Source organism: Saccopteryx bilineata, chromosome 2 (assembly GCF_036850765.1).
Source record: "Saccopteryx bilineata isolate mSacBil1 chromosome 2, mSacBil1_pri_phased_curated, whole genome shotgun sequence".
Lineage (NCBI taxonomy): Eukaryota > Metazoa > Chordata > Mammalia > Chiroptera > Emballonuridae > Saccopteryx > Saccopteryx bilineata.
The window spans coordinates 365138549-365162063 of record NC_089491.1 but is presented as its reverse complement, the minus strand read 5'-3'; the positions used below and the strand labels follow the sequence as shown (position 1 = coordinate 365162063).

Genomic DNA, 23515 nt, shown 5'->3' with positions numbered 1-23515 from the left:
TCAGTTAAAACAAACTAAGTTAGTGCAGGAATTTCAAGGGGTTCATAAAAATACTTACACAAAGCAAGAGCTTTGGATCTGCGTGAATGAGTTTCACCATGGACAAGAGAAGATATTTATAGCTTCTTGTTTCCAGGTCTGTAGGTTTTTCTTTAAATTTAAGGCTTGTTACTTTTTCTTTAAATGTAAGACTCTAAAAACAAAAACATCATATAATCTTGTAATAATCAGACATTGTTCAAGATAATAGCCATCCAACTTTTTAAGTTATTAAAAAAAAGCTTTGAAAATATACAAGTATTTTATACCACCAAATGGGTGGTATTAGTAGAAACAATCTATAATAAATATAAAGTTAATGTTACTCGCTTAAAAAAATAAATAAAAATCAGTTTTGCAATACTGTAATTATTCTTATGTAATCTATTTAATAATATTTAAGAGAAAATACATTAAAATACTAAAAGCTCTAATATCAGATTGACTCCTATATAAAAAACAATTCCCAAAATGTTAAAACATTAGGGACAAAATATTTAGTCTACAGCTCTCAAAATACATTGAGTAATGCATTTAACAAACATTTATCTTACATAGACACAAATATTTCACAGAATCTATGACATTATAAACTGTAAATGCATCATTATTGAATGTACAAGGAATAAAAACATCTGTCAATGGCAGAGACCAGAAAGATAAGATGCACTCTCAATTTCAGAGATGTTAAAAACTAAAAATAAGTGTATCTGAGAATTGATGAAATATGCTATATAGGCAACCTCTGTATTTAATAGTTTAATGTAAATTTGCTTTTTCCTTCAATAGCATTCCATCTCTCTCAAGTTATAGAATATATATATTTTGCCTGAAGAACAATGAGAAAACAGAGAAAGAACTTTTTGAGAAAGGTTAATTCATGGAAAATGTGTTTCAATTATAGAGATACTATGATGGATCCTGTACTGGTACAGTAATTATAGATGTTAGTTAGTCAACCAAAACTCCAACAATTCTCTTCTGGATCCAATACCACCTTTCTCTCTATTTTTATCAAACATTTCCTCTTCTCCTTTAAAAGGACACAAAAATATGTTTTGACATGTATGCCTTTATGAGAGCACACAAATAGATGGAATATCCAGCATCTATGCACCTGTAATAAAAATCTCCAAGTAAACAGGCTGTCTTTCAAAGGTAAAAAGTAGAGATGAATATCTATATAACACACAGCCACTATTCTCAGTGTTTAAGTATGAGAAATATATTTGTTATTATGCCCAAGTATACTGAAGGTTTTTGGTCTTCAGAGGGGAAGAAAAGTACATATTAATACTCAAGAACGTCACTACACAGAATAACAAAACTTACAAATGCAGTTTACTTTTTGTATTTATAATCTGACTGCAAACATCTTACCAAATGTGCTTATTAAATTCTATTTTTGTTTGTTCCTGTGAAACTGTTTTTTAATTCATTCTAAGTTGAGGTAACATCTTAGATCAAGGTGAAACTTTCTTCAAACAAATTTATTACTAAGATGTAACTAAGTGTAAGTACTCTTCCTTGATGTGGCCACTGCACAGGAATGCAGATCCGAAAACAATGAACAGATATAAAAATTATCTCTTAATCCTTTCTCAAAAGTAAATAATAGTTTAATTATGTCATCTCTTAATCGCAGGTATCAGCATATAAATTTTGTTCCAGTATAAGTGCCAAATATGATATATAAGACTTGAAAAATTCAAATGTTTTTCAATTCAAATTTTTCTTAGTTAATGACTTCTTAGTCAACTTGCTAAAGAAGAAATATATTTCTTAACTAGAAATATAAAAAAAATAACCCATTCATTATTTTTTTAAATTGATCTTCCATAATGCAGATATCAGTAGGAATCCAAACACATGAGCTTTGGTCAAAGAAAAGAGGTTGTCATGCCCAGAAAAGAAAATTCATGAATCAGAGTACATAGGTGTCTATTAAGGACTCAAACCATTTAAGTTATTTAAGACCATAACTAAATTACAGGCATGTAAGGAGCATCTGCTGAGTCAGTATTACTTTAAGAAGTATATAAAATGTGCAGAAATTATACATATTGTGAAAACCCATACATCTAATATTAACAGGCTATCTTAGTTTTAAAACAGTAAATGATTTGTGCTAAGGCAAATATTACAAAAGCACAAAATGGGGAAGCTATGGCTCAATATTCATACAAAAAAGGCTAAAGAGTTTAAATGATTAAAAGTTCAAACTAAGATAATAATGCTACTTTAGACTGTCTATAAGAAATATAGTGTGAGATATAGCAGGTTAACAGATTTCACCAATTATTACACCACATCTGAAATAATAAAATCAAATCTTAATATATCATTTTAATTGGAAAAAAAAAGTTAGGTTGAATTATTTCCAGAAGAGAAGAAAACCAGATGGAGAAAGATTTTGAAAGCAGGTCAATTCATTTACTCACTCAACAAGTATGTATGTACTAAATGCCTACTATGTGCCAGATACTGTCTAGGGGCCAATTAACCCAGTGATGAACAAGCCAAATAAAACTCCTGTTTTCATCAAGCTAACACAGCAGTGAGGAAAGACAGCTGAAGAACCAGATGGACACTGGAGTGAATGTTGACTATTCACTAAACATGTTACTATTTATCCATTCATTTAACAATATTTGTGCCTCAGTTTCCATAGCTATAAAACCAAAACATACACACACATGTACACTTTCAAAGAAAAGTGAAATAATAAAAGCCCTTCCAATGTTAAAATGATATAAAAATACAAAGAACCCTCAGGAGTACAGGAACCAGTTCTATGGAACAGCAGAAAAAGAGGGGATCAGTGATGGCTGGGATTGATAGGAATATAAGTCTACCTTGGCTAAAGAAAAGTTTTCAAATAGCTCTTTCCAATAGGAAATATATCTACCTCCAAAATATAGGGTGGTTGTAAAGCCTAGAAACACAGGCATTAGTTTATCTTTCTACAGACTTTCTCCTTGACTGCCACTTCTGCAGCAAGCTAAAGGCTCCAGTTTATCAAAGCCACATATCATCTGAGGCACGTAAGTGAAGACAACCCCTGAACAGACCATGTAATACAGTGGTTTTCAACTGGGTGCTATTTTGTCCCCCAGAGAATATCTGAAAATATCTGGAGATACTTTTGGTTTTCATGATTGGAGAGGTGACAGGCGGTAGGGTGCTAATACCACCCACCTCATACAGGACAGTCCCCTAAAACAAAGAGTTATCCATTCAAAAAATGTCAATAGTGCTAAGGCTGAGACATCCTGATGTATCATATTATCTCTAAACCATTTATTATGTATATTCACCTGTGTTTCCAGACTTTATGACACCTTGTAGTGATCTATTTATTCGCAAGTTTTCAAACAAAAGCTATAAGACTGGCATCACCATGAGGGCAAGTGCTTTGTCTGTTTAGTTCATCATGCTTCCCTGGCATTCACACTGAGCCTGGCAGCCAGTGGGAGCTCAGTACTTCCATGTCTGTTGTTTGACTGTTCACTTACCAGACCAGGTTTAAGAGAGGTAAGATTTGCCTTAAGAATCACCCAAATTCTAAAATATTCTTATTCTAAAAAATGATTTTGTATCAAATTTCCTAATTCTTTTCCCTGGTAATAGCCAGAAAGTTGTCCTTTAGCAATTATGTACAAATATATATACATACAAAATTTCATACATATATAAATGCATAACTATGTATATAAACAGCTTAAGAATGATTTTGATAATCAAATGTATACTGATAATTTTAGATAATAATTAGAAGTAAAAACTAAATTTATATTACAGGCATCCTTGGACCAAAGGAGATCTAGTTAGGGATAAGAAATAATTATCAATAGTATAGTGTGTGTGTAGCTCCTAGAATCAGTTAATAACTAGGGTTAAAAAATAACATAACTTCTAAATATAAGGAATATTTTCAGACTACGAATCAAATTTTGTCTTTGTTCAAAAGAATAATTTAGTTTCATTTTCTTTCAGTCCTTATGCACAAAATAGGTAATTTATGAACAGCTGGTAAACTCGATATTGAAGTTAAATTACAAGTATTAACTTTCCACCAATTTCTATTATTGGAGGCCATTAATTTTCTACCAGAAAAGGTAGAAAACTTAAAACAAAAAATCAAATAAAGTTTTTTAAAAAGTCAAATAAAGTTATAATTTTGCAGAAGATATCTGAAATGATTAAATAGGTCAGTAAATAATTTTTAAACAATAAATTGCAAATCACTTTCTAAAAATTTTTTAAATGATATCTAGTTAAATAATATAGCCATTACTGATGTTTAGCATATACTTGGATTAAAATTTTAATTTCTTAAAAAATTAAATACTTGGCATTTACAAAAAGTCAACTAAAAATAACTTTGAATTTTATTTAATAAAGCATCATTGTCATGTTCTTTTGGCTGTAGTAATCCCCAAACATATGGCATAGCAAACTTCTCTATTTGAACATCTAAGATAAACAATCCTCCTCAACAACTACTGACAACTGGATAAGAGTGAACTAAAACTATACAAAACCAAAATAATTTATTGACTAAAGAAACTTGGAAAAAAGAGAGACATGCCAAGGAAGAAGCTGTTTAAATTATCTTCTAAGTGTAAAGTGGCTAGTTTACCCGATAAAATCAACAGGTCAAAACATGCTACATTTTCATTTGAAATGACATGTTGTGACTATGATGGTAACTAAGCACAGAAAAGTCAAAGAAACCAAGGACTTTTCTGAGGTAGTTACAATGGATCATACTTACAGCCACAGAAGCCCACTGCCATGCAAAACAGTGACTGGTTGGCATCTGATCATGTGAGCGACAGCAGCCAATAAGAATAGAAAATAAGAAGCAGAAGACAAAGCACCACCAATCAATGTCAAGAGTTGCCATGTATAATTCTCTTGCTATACATTAATAGCAATATATGACTTCTACAAACCTATGTCTGTTTAAAAAGATTCCCCATGAGTTTTAAAATTCCATATTAAGAGTACTAATTTTCCCTGGCCAGGTAGCTCAGTTGGTTAGAGAGTCATCCCAATACACCAAGGCTGCGGGTTCAATCCCTGGTCAGGGCATATACGAGAGGCAACTAATAAATGCATAAATAAGAGAACAATAAATCAATGTTCTCTCTCTTCCTAAAATCAATACATTAAAAAAAATTTTTTAAGTACTAATTTGTTAGTATACCTAATTTGAAAAGTCTGTTTTTATTAAGTTTAAATACAGTCAAACTTCAGTATCAAAGTGCCTATCAGTTTTTAAATGCTCAAAGCACATTCGCTGAATTATTTTTATTCCAAGTACAAACTTAAAATTTTATTTCTATATTCCTATGTGTGATACTCAGCATCCAATGGTAAAATGTGCATTAATAGGAACATTCACTCTAACCCAGAAGTCAGCTTCCCCTACTTATCCCCAAAAGATGAAGAGCTAATCAAATTATTGTGATTCATAAGAAAAAAATTAAAGGAAAAAAATTGACATTAAGATTTTAACAGCATTTGTGAGAAAATTTCTGTAAGAAAAACAAGTCCAACTCACTGAAATAGTAAAAAACCAACATCACAAACTAGTATTGTAGCAACACTGCAGTATACAACATGTCACAATACTTACAGAACAGTAGATTTTCTACAATAATTAAAACAGGGATAAAGACATTGAATAAAGGAATGGGACAAAGATATTGAAAATGCAATAGGAAGAAGATGTGATTCAAAATTCATGATTAATCTTACTGGCGCCATTCGCATTGCTGGATGTGCTCCGCAGCCCTGCACTGCTTTATGAAGTGTTTCACCAAACATATTTCGAAGTTCCACTGAGTGACAATATACGGCATCAATCTTAGGCCACCAATCCAATGCAGACTGGACAAAAACAGAGACCAAACGAAAGAAAAAGTACAAATTTACATGAGTTATATGCTCTGGTTATTACTGCAGTCTATGTTTTATCCTTTTGTAAGAAACTTTCTAAGATCATGCAAACACACACCATGATTTCCAATGTCTTCAAATAATATCTTTAATTTGAACCATACATCTATTTAAAAATATAATAACAAACATGAGACAAATTATCTGCTTCATGGCATACAAATTGTCTCTTCTCACTGATAAGTTAATGAATTTGAAAAAGTCTTTACAGAGCTAATTTGTAGCCAATCTTCTTTTGTAAGTTTAATGTTTTATACATTTCAGAAGCATATGCATATATAGTACATATTTTCCCAGGTAAGAATGTGATTATCAAAACTTTTAAAAAGATTAGTGGTTCAACACACGTTGAAGAAATATGTAGAAAACAATTACTTATATGCTTACAAACAATGATAATTACAACATAAAATCAGTAAATGAGATAAAGGCATTAGTAAACCTATAATCTTAAACTAATATGCAGTGAAGGCACAATACACGAAAAGACTAATTAATGATCACCACAAAGACAAACCAATTATAGCTAAATATTTTAAAAAACAACTTTTTATGTAGTATTTTTAATTTTGATTTAGCCAGTTTAGTTTTGATTCTAGTTTGCAATGCTTAATTTATCTGAAAGTATATCTTTAACTTTTATGTTAAAATTAATTAATTACTATATTACAAAAAGCGACAATTGTGAAAATCACTAAAACTATAAAGTCTATCAGTTACCACATAAATGACCGGATGAAATTTCACATATGGAGAGTATGTAAGGAATACGATGACTTAAAACATAGGCGTGCAATTTGTAATACTCCTGCTATTGAAAACACCTGAAAGAACTGAACTAGTAAAGAAGGGGGGTTTAATACCTTCACATACTATTCACAGGCTCCTTCTTATTCAAAACTAAGGTAGTTAAATTCTCAACATTTAATTTCTTCATCCATAATTCTCAGAATGTTTTCAATGGCATCAATTTATAATCACTTTAACCTAAAACTCTAAATTACAAACTGCATTTAGTCAATAGGATATTATACAACCAACCTAGAATACTCAATTTGAATACTGAACTACACTGAGGAAGGGAGGGAATCTACAATGGTAAGGAAACAAAAACATTTTTGGAGATAATACGTTTTTTTTTGCTTTTCCCTCAACTCTTACTTTATTTAAGCTAATTCTTAACAAATGATCAAGTTTTAGTTTGTTCTATAATGGGTTCTTTAAACTTTGATCAGTTTGGTCATCAATATAGTATAATTTCCATATATTTACTAATAATATAGTTTGCATTAATCAATTTAAAATAAAAAAGGCTCAACAATCATAAAATACATTTAGATAAGGGTCCTTCTCATTCTACTGACCCCAAAATATCTTGTCAGAAACTGATTATAAAGAGATGTGCATCCCATATAACATCCTGCTGAAATTGTCTTTTTCTATTGAGTTTATTGGGGTGACATTGGTTAACAACCGTTTATTGGGGTGACACTGGTTAACAACCATACAGGTTTCAAGTGTACACCTCAACAAAACATCATCTGCATAATACATTGTGTGCCCATCACTCAAAATAAATTTTCTTGCTCCCATTTATCCCCCTTTGCACTCTTCCACCTCCCCCCACCCCCTTTTCCCTCTGGGTATCACCATACTGGGGTGGGGGGTGCGCGCGCACGCTTGCATGCATGCATGCACACTCGAACATACACATATTTTTCTTTTTTGCTTAATCCCTTCATCATTTTTTCACACAGCCCCACAATACCCCTACCCTCTGATAGCTGTCAGTCTCTTCTATGTATCTATGCTTCTGCTTCTATTTAGTTTTTTAAGTTATCTCATTTATTAGATTCCACATAAAAGCGAGATCACAGAATATTTGTCTTTCTCTGACTGGCTTAGTTCACTTAGCATAATATTCTTCAGGTCTATCTATGCTGCAATGAAAGGTAAGATTTCGCCGTGGCCAATAGCTCAGTTTGTTAGAGCACTGTCCTGAAGTACAGAGATTGCCAGTTCACAGTCAGGGCACATACAGGAACAGATTGATGTTCCTGTCCTTCTCTTTCTTCCTCTCCCTTCCTCTCTCTAAAAATTAATAAAGTAAACATTTTAAAAAAATTTTAAGGCAAGATTTCCTTTTATTTTATGGCCAAGTCATATTCAACTGTATAAGTATACCACAGCTTTTTTTATCTACTCATCTACTGATGGGCACTTGGGTTTCCAGATCTTGGCTATGGTAAATAATTTTTCAGTGAATATAGGGGTACATATATTCATTCAAATTAGAGCCATTTTGATAGCTATTGAAATTGTATTGTGATGCCATAAAACAATTTTAACAAGATTTGGTGATTTTCATAACTGCTACATTTCATAATTTATAAATTAATTCATTTTAAAGTAAATGTTAGATACACTTTCAAACAGGCACTAAAAACTAGAAATCATGTAGTTGGCAAATTTTTTTGTTTGAAGCAGTTACTAAATGTGTACTTTCTAAAACTAGTCAGTTAAAGTAGCCATTCCTTTTTTTTCCTTGAAAACACTGTTTATAACCAAACAAATGACAATACTTTTAAAATCTGACCAAACTATGTGGCAGTTCTTCAAGAGATAATCTATATAAATTCTCAAATGCCTTGAAAATAATTTCTTCAACCAAACCTCTCAGTAGAAAGAGCCCACTTCGTTCTCAATATCTGGATTATCCATAATAAACTACAATAAATTGCCAAAAGGAAAAAAACAGAATACTAAATACTACACCAGCTTTAGCATGTTCCATTGATGACTAAGATATTTGGTTCATATAGATATATATTATTTCCTTAATTTCCCAATTATAATAATATATCTAATTTAGCCTAAAAGAAGCTTATGAAGAGTAAGAACTTAACACAGATCTTGTAACTACAATTCATCTCTTATGACATGCCATAATAAGAAAGGTGACAGTACTATGAGTACCGTTTTAGAAACTGATGAAAGCTTACATTATAATAAATTTCAAATAGTGAACAGACTTTCAGATTTCTTCAGAATAAACAGTGTAATCTTTTAGATCTAAACACTGTACTTATGAACAAGTATGAGTATGTTTCACAAAAGCAAAAACAAAACTGCAAACACCATTACTACTCCTAAATAAACTCTCAAAACACACCAGTAAAACTTTTATTTAAGAATGTAGTAGTCTTTTTTTTTAATCTATGAATTGGCTAAAAAACCATGGAAGAAAAAAATTTATGAGGTGTATTGAACCAAAAACCATTTAAAAGGAAATCTCACACTATAAATGAATTTAAGAATAGGAGTCTAATGTCTAAGAAAATTTTCAAGTGATTTCAAGAGAAAATATTTTCATCACTGTCTCCAGTGAGATTCTATAATAATCAATTCCACAAATTTACCTATTTGCATTACAAACAGTCCTTTTTGGTCAGTGTACTTCAGATTCAGTATCTATTAGCCTCAAATCAGAGAGTTAAAAAAAACAAAAAGAAACAATTTATCAGGCAATCTATAATTATAATGTATCATTATCAAAGGTATAACTTTAAAAGATACTCTATACATCAAATTTATACTCCTTTTCAAGCTAGTCATTGAAAGGTTACTGATGCTTAATATTTTTAAAATGAGTCAAGATAGGTCTTTATTTATAAAAATAAATGTCCTATTGATGTGACTTCTGATACAGACACACTCCACCTTCACACATGCAGTACCCGTTAAGAGTACAGGAGGATGCACGACCACTTCACCGTACACACCGAGGCATGCATGAAGTACCGCTCCAGGCATGCTTTAACCCACAAAGAGCAGCTCAGCCACTTACAGCAGTGCCAAGTCCATGCTTGAAAGTGCTCTATATATTCAATTGTAGACAAAAATATTTTACAATTAAAGTAACTAGCCATAAAATATCCAAAAAGTATACACTTGGATTTATTAAATACAAGTTTTAAGCATGTATGTAAAATTATCCACTCTAATAAATGAAACGTTTTTAGTATTATAAGCCAAAGGGTGAGGGGGAGTAATACTTTGTTTCTGAACTACACATAAAATTGAGGGGGAAATGATCTTTTTTTTCCTAATGGCCTTGAAAGCAAACCCTGAGGGTACACTGTACTGTCTCATTACATTGGTAAAAGTAAAAAAATTTCAAGTTTTTAATACAAACATAACTTATCTGCAATTAGATTCATTGAACTATCCCTTTTGGGACAAATTGTATTTAATGTTACTCCTACCTGTAATTTAACTCACTGGTACTCAACTGAGGGAAGTAGTATTCCTTCAGGCAATTTCTTGTTCATAATGTCTGGGTGTGGGAAGAGGGAAGTGGCAGAAATAGCATTTTAATGAAATACGGACCAGTGATGCTAAACATCTTGCTTCGCACAAAGCAGCCCTGAAAAGGATTGTCCTGTCCAAAATGCTACTAGTACCCCATGAAAAAATTAAATGTGTCACTAAGTAGCTTTATTAATAGTTATTTTACCCCTGCAGAAATGGATAAAAGAAAATTTGGGCAGACTTTCCTTTAACCCAACACAATCCAAGGCAAATAAAGATGAAGATGTATTTTTAACTCGCTGTTAAAATGTAATCTGATGATAATAAAGAGGACAAATACACCTAAGTTATCAATGACTAAAGTCCTTTTGAAAGGAGGAAAATGGGTAAGTTAGCCAATTTACAAACATGTGATTATATCTATAATATAAATAGATAAAAGTGGAGCTATGGTAAATAACACTTGAGAACCTTCAAAACATGACTTCATAATCAGAAGAACAGGATTTTTTTTTTTTTGGACATAGTGTTCTTTTTTATAACAGAAGATGCTGTTACTTTCTTTTGTTTGAAGTGCATCCTGGAGAATTTCTCTGGGCAAGGGTCTGGTGTTTGTCAAGCCCCTTCTATTTTTAGTCTAATTTTTTTTACATTTTACTCACCAGAAAGGTATTTTTCTCTGGATGTATAATTCTAGAATGATTCTTCTTTTCTCTAGACATGTGGAAGGTATTTTTTCATTGATTTTGGTTTCTCAGGTTTATGTTGAGACACTATGTCTGTTAGTCTCTCTATATGAAAGGCTGGATTTTGTCTACTGTCAGTCTACCCCATAAGGACAAGATATCCTTGTACAAATTCCCTGGGGTTGGGAAAATGTCTGTAGGACAAAGATGACCAAAGCTTTCCTCTCTGGGTTCTTGCCTTTCTTTTTTAAAATTTATTGTATTAACATGGTGTCAAGTATCCCACTCAACATAACAGCCTCTACATCCCTCATCGTGCTGCCCCAGTGCCTCATGCAAAGTCTCTTTCCTCCCTTTTCTGCCCCTCCCCTACCTCCACAACCCTCTCCCTCTAGCTATTGCTACCCTGCTGTCTGTATATATGTTACATGTATATGATTCTGGTCAATCCCTTCACCTTCTTTGATCCCGTCCCCTCTTCCCCCTTCCCACTGATAGGTGTCCATCTGTTCCCTCTCACCCTGCCTCTGTTTCTATTTTGTTCCTCAGTCTATTGTGTTCATTAGATTCCACATATAAGTGAGATCATATGGTATGTGTATTTCTCTGCCTGGCTTATTTTATTTGGCATAATAATCCCCAGGTCCATCCATACTATTGCAAAAGGTTAATTAAGATTTCCTTCTTTCTTATGGCCACGTAGTACTCCATTGTGTAAATGTACCACAGCCTTTCTATCCACTTGTCCACTGATGGACTCTTGGGCTGTTTCTGGATCTTGATTATTGCAAACAACATTGCAATGAACATGGGGGTGCATATCTTTTTCTCAATTAGTGTTTTAGGATTCTTAGGATATATTCCTAGAAGTGGAATAGCTGGGTCATACAGCAGTCCCATTTTTAAGTTTATGAGGAACCACCATACTGTTTTCTACCATGGCAGCATGAGTCTGCATTCCCACCAAAAGAGCAGATGAGTTCCCTTTTCTCTAAGCCCTCACCAGCACTTTTTTGTTGATTTGTTAATGATAGCCATTCTGGCAAAAGATATCTCACTGTGGTTTTAATTTACATTTCTCTAATGATTAGTGACTTTGAGCATTTTTTCATATGCCTGTTGGCCATCTGTATGTCTTTTTTGGAGAAGTGTCTATTCAGGTCCTTTGCCTTTTTAATAATTTATCTATCTATCTATCTATCTATCTATTTATTTATTTATTTTAGAGAGGGGAGAGAGAGAAAAAGAAGGAGGATCAGAAAACATCAACTCCCACACGTGCCTAGACCAGGCAAACCAGGTTTTGAACCAGCGACCTCAGCGTTCCAGGTCGATGCTTTATCCACTGCGCCACCATGGTCAGGCCTGCCCATTTTTTTTTTTTAAGTGAGAGTGAAAGAGAGAGAGAGAGAGAGAGAGAGAGAGAGAGAAGTAGAAATGGAGGGAGGAAAGGAGAGACAGACAGGGTCAGACAGACAGGAAGAAACAGATGAGAAGCAGTACCTTAGTTGTTCATTGATTGCTTTCTCATATGTACCTTGACCACAGAGCTGCAGCTGAGCCAGTGACCCCTTGCTTAAGCCAGTGACCTTGGGCTCAAGCCAGTGGCCTTGGGGTCATGTATATGATCCCACACTCAAGCCAGCAACCCCAAGCCGGATGAGCCCACACTCAAGCCAGCAACCTTGGGGTTTTGAACCTGGGACCTCAGCATCCCCATCTGACGTTTTATCCACTACACCACCACCCGGTCAGGCATTTTCCCATTTTTGAATTGGATTGTTTACCTGCCTAGTGTTAAGTTTTATGAATTCTTTATAAATTTTGGTTATTAATCTCGTATCAGACATATCAGTGAATATGTTCTCCCATAGAGTGGGCTGTCTTTTTATTTTGTTAATGGTGTATTTTGCTGTGTTAAAGCTTTTTAGTTGGATTTGGTGGTCTAGTTTCATTTTTTTGCATGTACCTGTCCAATTTTCCCAACACCATTTATTAAAGAGACTGTCTTTACTCCATTATATATACTTGCCTCCTCTGTCATTAATTGACCATAACAACATGGGTTTATTTCTGGTTTCTCTGTTCTGTTCTATTGATCTGTATGTGTAAGTCTACGGTCCAAATCTAATGTTTCACTCTTTCTATTGAATATATTCATATAAGAGTAGAAGGTTTCACAAGTGCCTTTCAATGAATTTGCTTATTTTGTCTGATATGGTTTTGTAACATGTAAACACTTCTTTTTAAGTGTTAATATTTCACTTATTTAAGGAAGATTAAAAAGTACAATCAAATATGGTCTCATCATTTTTTAAAAGATTTTATTTATTCATTTTAGAGGCGAGAGAGAGAAAAGTGGGGGAGGAGCAGGAAGCATCAACTCCCATATGTGCCTTGACCCGGCAAGCCCAGGGTTTTGAACCAGCGACCTCAGCATTCCAGGTTGATGCTATCCACTGTGCCACTACAGGCCAGGCGGTCTCACCATTTTTTTAATGTGCCATCCTGACCTACAACATAAATAACTACTACTTTTAACTTAAATAGTAAGGTGACTTACTTGTCACCTTACTTGGAAAAGCTAAGAATATTAAAACAATATGTGATATGCTTTGGGATGAAAATGTTAAATTACATTTTCAGTGGCACTGTTCTCAAGGACTTTGGATCCAAATACGTAAAATGTTTTAGGCTTTATCTTACTGAAGTACCCTATTAACTCCTCCTTCTCCAATAAGGGCACTCAGGTCAAGATTGAATATAAAAATACAATTGTATTTAAGTTACTAGATATAAAAACCACTTGAGAGAAATCTTCCTATATCATACATCTAAATTCAGAACCTTCTGCAAATGAAGAACATCTTTCTTAAAAAGAAATAGAGAAAAAAAGAAAAAAGTTTAAGTGATTTAGCAATACCTTTTGGACTTACATTGGTGATGATTCGATGGAGGGAGTTTACTAGCACATAGTGAAATGTAGAGGGGGAATTCTGAGCTAGGCAGATCTACAGAGGAAAGGAAAAAATAGTTTATTTCTGTGAGAAGAATATTCAGTAACACAAACAAGGACAAAAGGAAAAACAAAGATTTTTTTTAAAATAGAATTTGTAAGGTCTTGAAATTAACAATGGTATGTAATATTAAGCAATACCAGTACCAGTGTAATCTATTCATTTTTCTAGTCTTTTCACATTGATAAAGGATCAATAACATCAATAAATATAACTGAATGAAAGGCAATACTTACCTTAAAGTGTTGGTTGTTGTGAGGGCTTATCCGAAAGCAAGAAACAAGGCAGTCGATCATGAGATCCACATCAGCAGGCTGACTGCCTCTTGAGAATGGTTTACTTGGATTAAAAAGCAGGTTCTATGAAAATCCCAAAAGAAAACAAAAACCTTAAACAGTCATGCGGTGTTTCTTTTATTAGTATTTAAAATAACAACACCTCATCCACACAGATGGCAGGAACAGTCAGTAGTCAAAGAAGCACGAAACACTAATAAATATTGTGGTTCATCGGTCTGATAAAATTCTTACTATAACCATATAGAATTCCTTTTAGGTCCTAATTTATATATTATTTTAAAACCAAGTCTGAATACTTAGGCTAATTTAAGAAAACTGGTTAGTTGTTTTCTTCTTATTCTACATCACTACAGGTCCTGTGAACAATTATCAAAGAAGACTCACAACTTGAGTGTTAGCTATGATCTTCGACAATGATTTAGTTTAATACTTATACTTGAAGTTTATTTCTCATTTAATTTTCTTAACGCTTACAGTAAAGAAATACTAAGCATGTTACCTTAAGATCAACCACCATGGACTGCACGAGTAGGAAGATAACGGAGTTGTCTTCCCAGTTGATGTAGGTGCTCGCTTTACACAGTTTCACACAGGCGATCGCAGCACTCTCGGTCAGCTGCCTGCTCCCACCGTGGCCAGCGAGGGCTTTCCGCAGACTGTCCAGAAACAGCTTCTGGAGAATTCAAATAGAGGAAAAAATAATACAGGAAGTTTCTCCATTTCAGACTTATCTAATTGAGTAGCAAATTATCAGCCTCTAAGAACTCTAAAAATATATAATATCTGTGGGTTTTAATTTCTCAATTTAAGTAGCTGTCATTTAAATATTTCTCAAATCCAAAAAACAAAAAGCAGAATCTTTTCTTCATGTTCTTTGTTGAATTATTAAAGAAACATAAGAAACAATCTTTTCCAAACAAGGTAGTTGACTTCTCAACCCAGAATTTGGCTAATCATATTCCCTTTTTTATCTTTAATTTCTAATTATTATACTGTCTTGGTTATGGTCTATGCCAAACTGTTCATTTTTATTTAAAACTCCACAATATATTCAACCTTCAGCCTTCTAAGAATATACCTAAGGCTGATCTATTGCTATAAATTCTATTCCTCACAAAAGGTATCTTTTCTTGTGATCTCAAACCTTCCTTGTACTAACACATTTCTTCCTTTGGCTTTTCCCCTAAAAGAAAAGTTCGTATCTCCACTTACGTGTATTCGCAAGCACAACATGTCAAAAGCTAAACTCACCAAACAGCAGCAAAATATACATTCTTCTCAAGTACACAAGGAACAATGTCCAGAACAGACCAGATGTTAGGCAACAAAACAAATCTTAACATATTTTAAAAGATTAAAATAATACAAAATATTTTTTCTGACCACAATGAAATGAAACTAGAAACCCTAACGGCAGAAGGAAAACTAGAAAATTCACAGATAAGTGAAAATTAAACACCATTATTTAAAGAAAAAAATCACAAAGGAAATTAGGAAATAGCTTGATAAATTAACATGAAAATACAACTACTATAAAACTTATGAGATATAGTGAAAGCAGTGCTAAGAATTTATACTTGGAAACTCTCACATTAAAAAAAGAAAGCTCTCTAATCAGTAAGTTAACTGTATACCTTAAAAAACTAGAAAAACAGCAAACAAAACCTAGAGCTAGAAGATAATAAAGATTCAGAGCAAAGATAAATGGAGAATAGAAAATAAGAGGAAAAAAATCAACCACCACCCTATATATGTATATTTATTTTCATATTAATGTTTGTATAAACAAGTAGTTTTGAATGGAAGGGTACATATCAACCATTAACACTGGCTCATTCATAAGAAATGTGACTAGAAGAGAGAATACATAAAAAATAAATAATACTGTTTAAAATCCAGAAAGATTTAAAAATCTAAATTTTATAACCTAAAAATGGACTAGAGAAAATTGTAAAAGTCTATTTCAAAATATCTTGGGAAGTTCCAGACACAAAAGTCACATATTATGTAATTCCATTTATACAAAATGTCCAGAAGAGGCAAATCCAGAGACAAAGAGTAGATCTGTGCTGCCAGAGGCTGGGGTGAGCTGGGAACAAAGAGTAACTGCTCATGGGTACGCGCTTTCTTTGTGGGGCGATGAAAATGTTCTGTAATTAGATATGGTGATGGCTGCACAACTTTGTGAATGTATTAAAAACCCCTTACTGTACAATTTAAAAGGGTAAATTGTATTGCACATAAATTGTACCTCAATAAAATGAATAAATATAAACCTCATGGAGAAGTCGACAAAAAAAGCTAGGAGACCAAAAAAAAAAAAAAAAAAAAAAAAAGCAAGACTAAGTTGAATACATACATATTTGAAATATCTAAATAGCAACAAAACAAAAACCCACAAAGTTTACAAAGAGAAACTAAGTAAAAATGAGAAATTCACAGAAGATATACAAATCATCAATGAACATCTGGAAAAATATAGTTGTAATTATTAAGAATTATTAAAATATAAATTCACTGAAATATTACTAAATTTATATTAGCTTTTTGCCTACATTTATTTTCCCAATGAATAACAAAAATTACTATTTTGAAGGGCTCCAAAACAATCTACCAGGAACAATGGTGTCCTCACAACAGAAAAGGTGAGATGCAGACCTAACTGGAGTACCACAGCAACACAGACTCTCAAGGAGTAGAGTTCATTTATTTACTCATCAATGCATAAATTCTCTATCCAAGATTTCTATAAAGTATTGACTCATTCAGCTGAGTCTGAACATCATCTATGGCAAGTCATTCAGGAGCCCATTTCATGTTTAGTCAGCTAAGAGTATTCCTCCCAAATCGGCAAAAGAAAAAAAAAATGTATTAGCAAAACAAATGGCACACAGAAATTCAAATAAAACAGTAAGATTAATATCCAGGTCTTAACCTTTAAAAATTATAGTGACCATTAGAATTACTAGTTGTTATAGTGCCACTTGTATTATAAGTGGCATATGTGGTATTCTGCTGTCCTACCAAAATAAATGTTTTGAAAACTATTCTAAAATACCTAAGAGGAGTTACTAGACAATTTCATTAGCACTGAGTGAACACATACCTAAGTAGATGCAAATACACCACAAAAGTGATGAGTGCTAGTAGGGCAACCCTCGCAAGTGACTGTAAGAGAAACTATGCTTAACACTGACAGAGTATCAGTTAGTCTTTTGTAGTTAAATAAATAAACTAAGGATTGTTTTAAATCTTTAACTAATAAATGGTATCATTTATTTTACCTCCAAATAAATTTAGGTACAAGTATGTCTCTGATAAGGACAGCAAACATAGAGACCTAACATGATTATAATTAGAAATGGTCCCCTGAAATATCATGCTTACAGAATGCTAAGCCTGAAGTAATATACACTTTGAGTGAAATAAACTGCTTCACATCTGGTCATATGAAATAATTTTGCCTTCCTCACCTTATTCATGTTGTTTTCATCAACTACATCCTTGGAAATATCCTGGATTATTTCTGGACACAAGATAAGAAGAATGATTTGTAGTGGCCAAACTGCTGCTTTACGTTTGGTGCTTTCAGCAAAACCATCCACCAAGTCAAACAGTTTTTCTGCACACTCTATGTGAAAAATACAAATATTAAATTATATTATTAGGTGAGAAGAAAATCTCTTGCATTAAATTAAAGGCTGGCATTTTCCAAAAATCCAAAGGCTACATTTTTAGAATATAAACTTGGAAGTTCACTAAAACAATTAAACAAATTCATTCAGGAAAGCAGACAAGCAATATGTATTAGAAGAGCTGTCTTGATCCATCCTAGAAAAGCCTCATTTTAGAATGGCCAAACTTTGTTTAGTCTCGATGAACAGGCTCTTATGCGAAGATGGACTGCTTCAGGAATCTGTATTCTCTGCCTTGCTGTTGTGTTTGGAGAATTCTAGGTAAAACTACAGTACTACTTTACATACACCTCCCTAAATACAAAATAAAGCCTCAGAGCACAATAAAGTACTTCTTTACAATAAAGAGCCATCAAACATCCCATCCACAACTCTAACTGAAGAGTAGCGCTTCATTTCAAATGTCTTTATCTATTTGCTCAAGGAAAAGAAAGTGTTGAGGCTAACGCAGAAATATAAGAAGAAGATAATATTTCCTACCTGATATCAGTTGACAACATGAAAAAGTTCCTTAATAACAACAACAAAAAAACCCTGGAAAGTGATAAGCTGCCCTTGCCAGTTGGCTCAACAGTAGTGTGTCGGCCCAGTGTCTGGATGGCCCAGGTTTGATTCCCGGTCAGGGCATACAGGAGAAGCAGCCATCAGTTTCTCCACTCTTCCCCCTTCTCCCTTCTCTGTCTATCTCTCTTTCTCTATGGCAGCTATGGCTCAGGTGGAGCAAGTTGGCTCTAGGGCATTAAAAATAACTCAGTTGCCTAGTAACAGAGCAATGGCCCCAGATGGGCAGAGCACTGCGCCCTAGTGGGCTTGCTGGGTAGATCCTGGTTGGGGTGCATGTGGGAGTCTGTATCTGCCTCCCTGCTTATCACTTAAAAAATTTTTTTTAATAAATTAAAAATAAAAAAAGGAAAAAGAAAAGTGTTAAGTTTTTACCTCATAAGTAAGAGTTTAAAAGACAAAAACAAACAAAACAATCTTTTCCTTACCAGCCATATCAGTCTGTGGAATTTGGTATAGCTTTGTAAATTCATCTGGATAATTTTCAACCCAGTTCCAAAATGCCTGCAAATGATAAAACATACATTTTTATATAAAAGCAGGGATATTTTCTTAGCATAGTAAATAAAATGTCACACAGCTCCAATTATATCACAAACTTCAAATTTCCTTTATAAGCATATTACAATGCATCTTCCTAAAAAATTAATGTAAAATTATCAAAATCATAAAGAAAGCAACATTTATAGCTAAAAATTAACAAAATTTTAGTACCAAAGATGTTATAACTTACTTTTTCCAGGCTATTTATAACTGCTAACTGTGCAACCTTCTTTAGGGCTTTAAATTTAAATGCTGTTTCTGAGGGGGGAAAAAGATTTAAAATTAACTCTAGATTAATTATTTAAAATAAATACAATTCAGAGCTACTAGTTAAAAAAACAACAAAGAAAACACTTTTGTTCCAGGATTATTTGTAAGCGATTTTAAGACAAAAACAATCTAAACCAAAAACTCACTGGCTATATCCACTAAAAACAAAACTCCATAAAAAGTAAGCATGAACAGTCAAGATATGGGGCAGCCTAGTTCACTGCAAACAAGTGAGTTTGCTTCATCAGAGGAAGAGCCTATGAAAAGACTCTAGTCAGATATCATGGCTACCTCTGTCACAAGTGAATTGTTTTCAGTTTCTTGGTTTATGTGCTCTTCTAAGTTGTAAATTTAAATATAATAGGAGAAATATTCAAAAAGATACAGAAGAACTAAAGAGCTCTGGTATACATATCATTTTCTGCACCAGAAAGGAACTGTCAAAATATAGAGTCCCAAACCTTGTGGACCTCTACCAGCAGTAGGGAATTATCATTCATCATCATCATCCAATCTCAGATGGAGGGACTTCTGACATAGCCAGCTGCTGTGAAATAATGGAGGAGCTTGCAATCTGCCTTAGAAATAACCAAAAAACCTAAATACAGTTATGGAGGAGCATGGAGATCTTGTCTTGCAGCCGTCCACTTATCTCCTACTATATCTGTCCGACACACACAATTATCTTCATGAGTTCTGGGACAAGCTAGCTACACACCTGCCATCAACAGATTCACTATCAAGATCTGTATCTAGAAAATAAAAAAGAATTCCGAACATCATGTATATATGACCATGTTTGAAATGTAAGAGTTCTTTAACATTAATTTGTATTGAAGTTAAACTATTTTTTTAGATTTTATTTATTGGGCTTTAGAGAGAGGAGAGGTGAGAGAGAGATGGAGAGAAAGAAAGAGAAAGAGGAGGGAGAAGTGGGAAGCATCAACTTATAGTAGTTGCTGCCAGTATGTGCCTTGACCAGGCAAGTTCAGGGTTTCGAACCAGTGATCTCAGTCAGCATTCCAGGTCAACATTTTAGCTACTGCACCACCACAAGTTGGGATAAACTATTAATGTTATTAACCTGAGTGTAAATGTGTATGTTCAGATATTCCTGAAGCTTTAATTAATAAAAAAAAAAGTAAATATGGCTTGCACTTCAAAGGTTGATGTGTTTTTTCTTCCTTTGTTTTTAATAACTTGCTTTTTGAAAGAAATATAAAACACGTGGTCATTGTATAAAAATCAAAAAGTATAAGATAGTCTAAGGGAAATTTAAGACATCATCCATGATTCTACTACTCGGAGACAATCACAGTTAATAGTTTGGTGAATTTTCTTACATCCATTTTCGTATGCACCTAAACAACAAATATATTTACCATAACAGATCATATAAGCTATCAAACCTATTCTTTTCATTTCACATAGTATCCTAACCTTTTTCATAGAATTAAAAATTCTTCATAAATTTATTTGATGGCTCTATCTATAATAGTAGATATCTAAATTAATCACCAGATGTTATGTGGTGTATTTATTAAATGCTATATATTCTACTTCTTAAATATCAAATCAAATTGGTCCCCCTACTCCCAAGTTCTATGCAGACTTCCACTATCTTCATTATTTTTCACTCACATTACTACACAACTAAGTCCCAGAATTTCATATAACCTTCTACCAAGCCATCCTGCAAATTTCAAGCAAAATGGCCTATCTAAAATAAAATATTAATCCCACCTTAAAGCCTTTTCATTACTTCTAATAGCCACTAAATTAAAGCCTCATAAGCCATAAACACAACAGTGTAGGAGTTAAGCACTCTGGCTCTAGAGATGGACAGATGTGAACTGAATTTTTACCCTGCTACTCACTAACTCTATGACCTGAAAAATATCTCCTAACCTCAATTTCCTCATCTGTATAGGGGATGATAATACTACTACCTGCTTCATAGGGTTACTGTGAAGATGGAAGAGAAAAGGTGTGTAAACTACAGAGCATGATATGTGGACCATACTGAAAATGCAACAAATATTACTATATTTTTATTAATATAATCTGATCTATACTCTTGTATCTCCCTTTCTTTGTTCCACAAACAAATATATATATTTCTTCCTTCACTTTATGCTCACCCTATTTGAGTTTGCCGCATTGCTTTGTAAATAATCTGATAATTAAATCTTTGCCTCATCAACCAGGCCATGAGCTCTATGGGGACAGATTCACTATATTATTGATATTAATCCTTGTAAACCCAGCACTTGGCATGGTTTCTTCCATAGTTTCTCAACATGCTGTTGAACAGAACTTAAAACACATTATTTTTTTTACTATTCATTTTACAGAAAATTTCCATTCCTTTTACCATTGTCACCTAGAGCCATCTTTTGCTAGTCAATTTAATATTGGCTTTATACTTGACACATTTATCAGCATACACTCTAAATTTATATTCATGAGAAAGCTATATTTGATGGAAATACCTTACCACAATAAAAACAGAGTCATTTATCCACACATTTAGTTTCTCTTACTTGGACATGAAGAACTATCTCAATTAATTATTATGGATTACACATTTCTAAGAAAAGAGAGGTTTTAAACAAATACCTATTCATGGGCAGCCTGGCCTAGATTTATATTCAAGTTTTTTCTAAGAAGTTAAGAAAAATCATAAAATCCCACTTACATTTCTTAAATTTTAAACAGAAATCTCTAAATTTTATCATTCACTTCCTAAACTTCTCATGTTTAATGATAGATACTAAAATCTGGAAAGTTCAACTATTAATTGAGTGATGCATTATAATCTAAAATAATTGCTAAGCAACTGTCCAAATCTTGATGAGATAGTTAAAATTCATTTTTTCCTTTATTAAAGTTACTGAAAAGTGATTTAACTGTTGCTTGATTTTATAATGGTAATGACCTAAAATCATAAATTCTGAACCAGGGTAATATAGATGGACACAGTCTTACAATATTCATTTATATGGACATAGTCTCTTTAGATCTCTGATGAACTAGTGATTGAGTTTAAAGCAAATGTTAAGAAAACTGAACAACATATTTTGAAAATTACATCAAAGAACTGTTGAGGTTTTCAAAATTAATATAACTAAATCTCCTTTTAGGTCAAACATTAAAAACATTATTGACAATTCCTTAATCAATATACAAAATAAAATAAAAAGGGTGATTCATAACATTTCACTTTTGAGTTAGCCAGGATCCAATATTACATAAAACTAAGAATAAATTTTTTGTGTGAAATGAATTTAGGTATTTATACTCAAATTATTAATATTGCTCATTGATATTTGATTTATATCAACATTTCCTCACTTACCACAAAGATTCAATTCTTTCTGACAGTTTATTTCAATCAACATAATCATAAAAAGCATTGCCCAAAGATTTATCATCACAAATGAGGAATTATAATATCCCCATGTGGGACTACTATTGACATGTCCTACAAGGAAGCATAACTAGGCACTAAAAGCATAAGAGACTTTGTAATACTGCAAAGTCAGTAAGTAAATAACAGCTGAAAACAGAAGTGATAGAAATGAGATTCCTCGCTGATGGTTGTCAGAGGGGATGGGGATCTGGGGCTGGCTGAAAAAGGTGAAGGAATTAAACAAAGGATAAAGGACTCATAGAAACTTGACAGCAGGGTGGGGATAACAGGGAAAAGGGAATAGGAGGAGGTGAAGGAGGGCAATGGGAGATAGATGGTGATGGAGGGGGACTTGAATTGTGGGGGATAAACACCCACTACAGTGTACAGGTGATGTGTTATGGAGTTGTACACCTGAAACTTGTATAATTTTATTAATCAATGTCACCCCAATAAAGTCAGTAAATTTTTTTTAAAAGAAAGAAATGAGATTTCTGATTCAACTCCTCTCATCATAAGATCACAATCTTCTGGTTCCTTCATCTTCTGAAATAAAACTGTTATTCTGCTAAACTATCTGCTGTTAGCACTAAAAGCTAAACAGTAATTTCCAAAACCTATAGCTATCTATCCTTAAGAGATGAAATTCTAAATACATTAAATAGCAACACCCATTTATTTTCTTTATTAAAAGTAAAAATTGTAGTTAAAGTGG

The 23515-nt window shown here is 33.1% G+C and overlaps 1 protein-coding gene and 1 pseudogene across 5 annotated transcripts in view; one reads left to right on the top strand and one right to left on the bottom strand.

Annotated features, from left to right (window-relative positions):
* The window catches only part of NF1 (neurofibromin 1), a 246036-nt gene that overhangs the window by 158027 nt on the left and 64494 nt on the right, over positions 1–23515 (bottom strand). For all 5 annotated transcript variants that reach the window (XM_066263280.1, XM_066263276.1, XM_066263279.1 and 2 more), the window contains 8 exons: positions 19309–19376; positions 19004–19079; positions 17793–17950; positions 14819–14992; positions 14257–14379; positions 13940–14014; positions 5806–5937; positions 59–193 (listed from right to left, as the gene is read on the bottom strand). In XM_066263280.1, coding sequence (XP_066119377.1) covers positions 59–193; positions 5806–5937; positions 13940–14014; positions 14257–14379; positions 14819–14992; positions 17793–17950; positions 19004–19079; positions 19309–19376 — 941 coding nt within the window. The remainder of the gene's footprint in view (positions 1–58; positions 194–5805; positions 5938–13939; positions 14015–14256; positions 14380–14818; positions 14993–17792; positions 17951–19003; positions 19080–19308; positions 19377–23515) is intronic.
* Positions 19591–20151, top strand: LOC136324909 (cyclin-dependent kinase inhibitor 3-like; annotated as a pseudogene).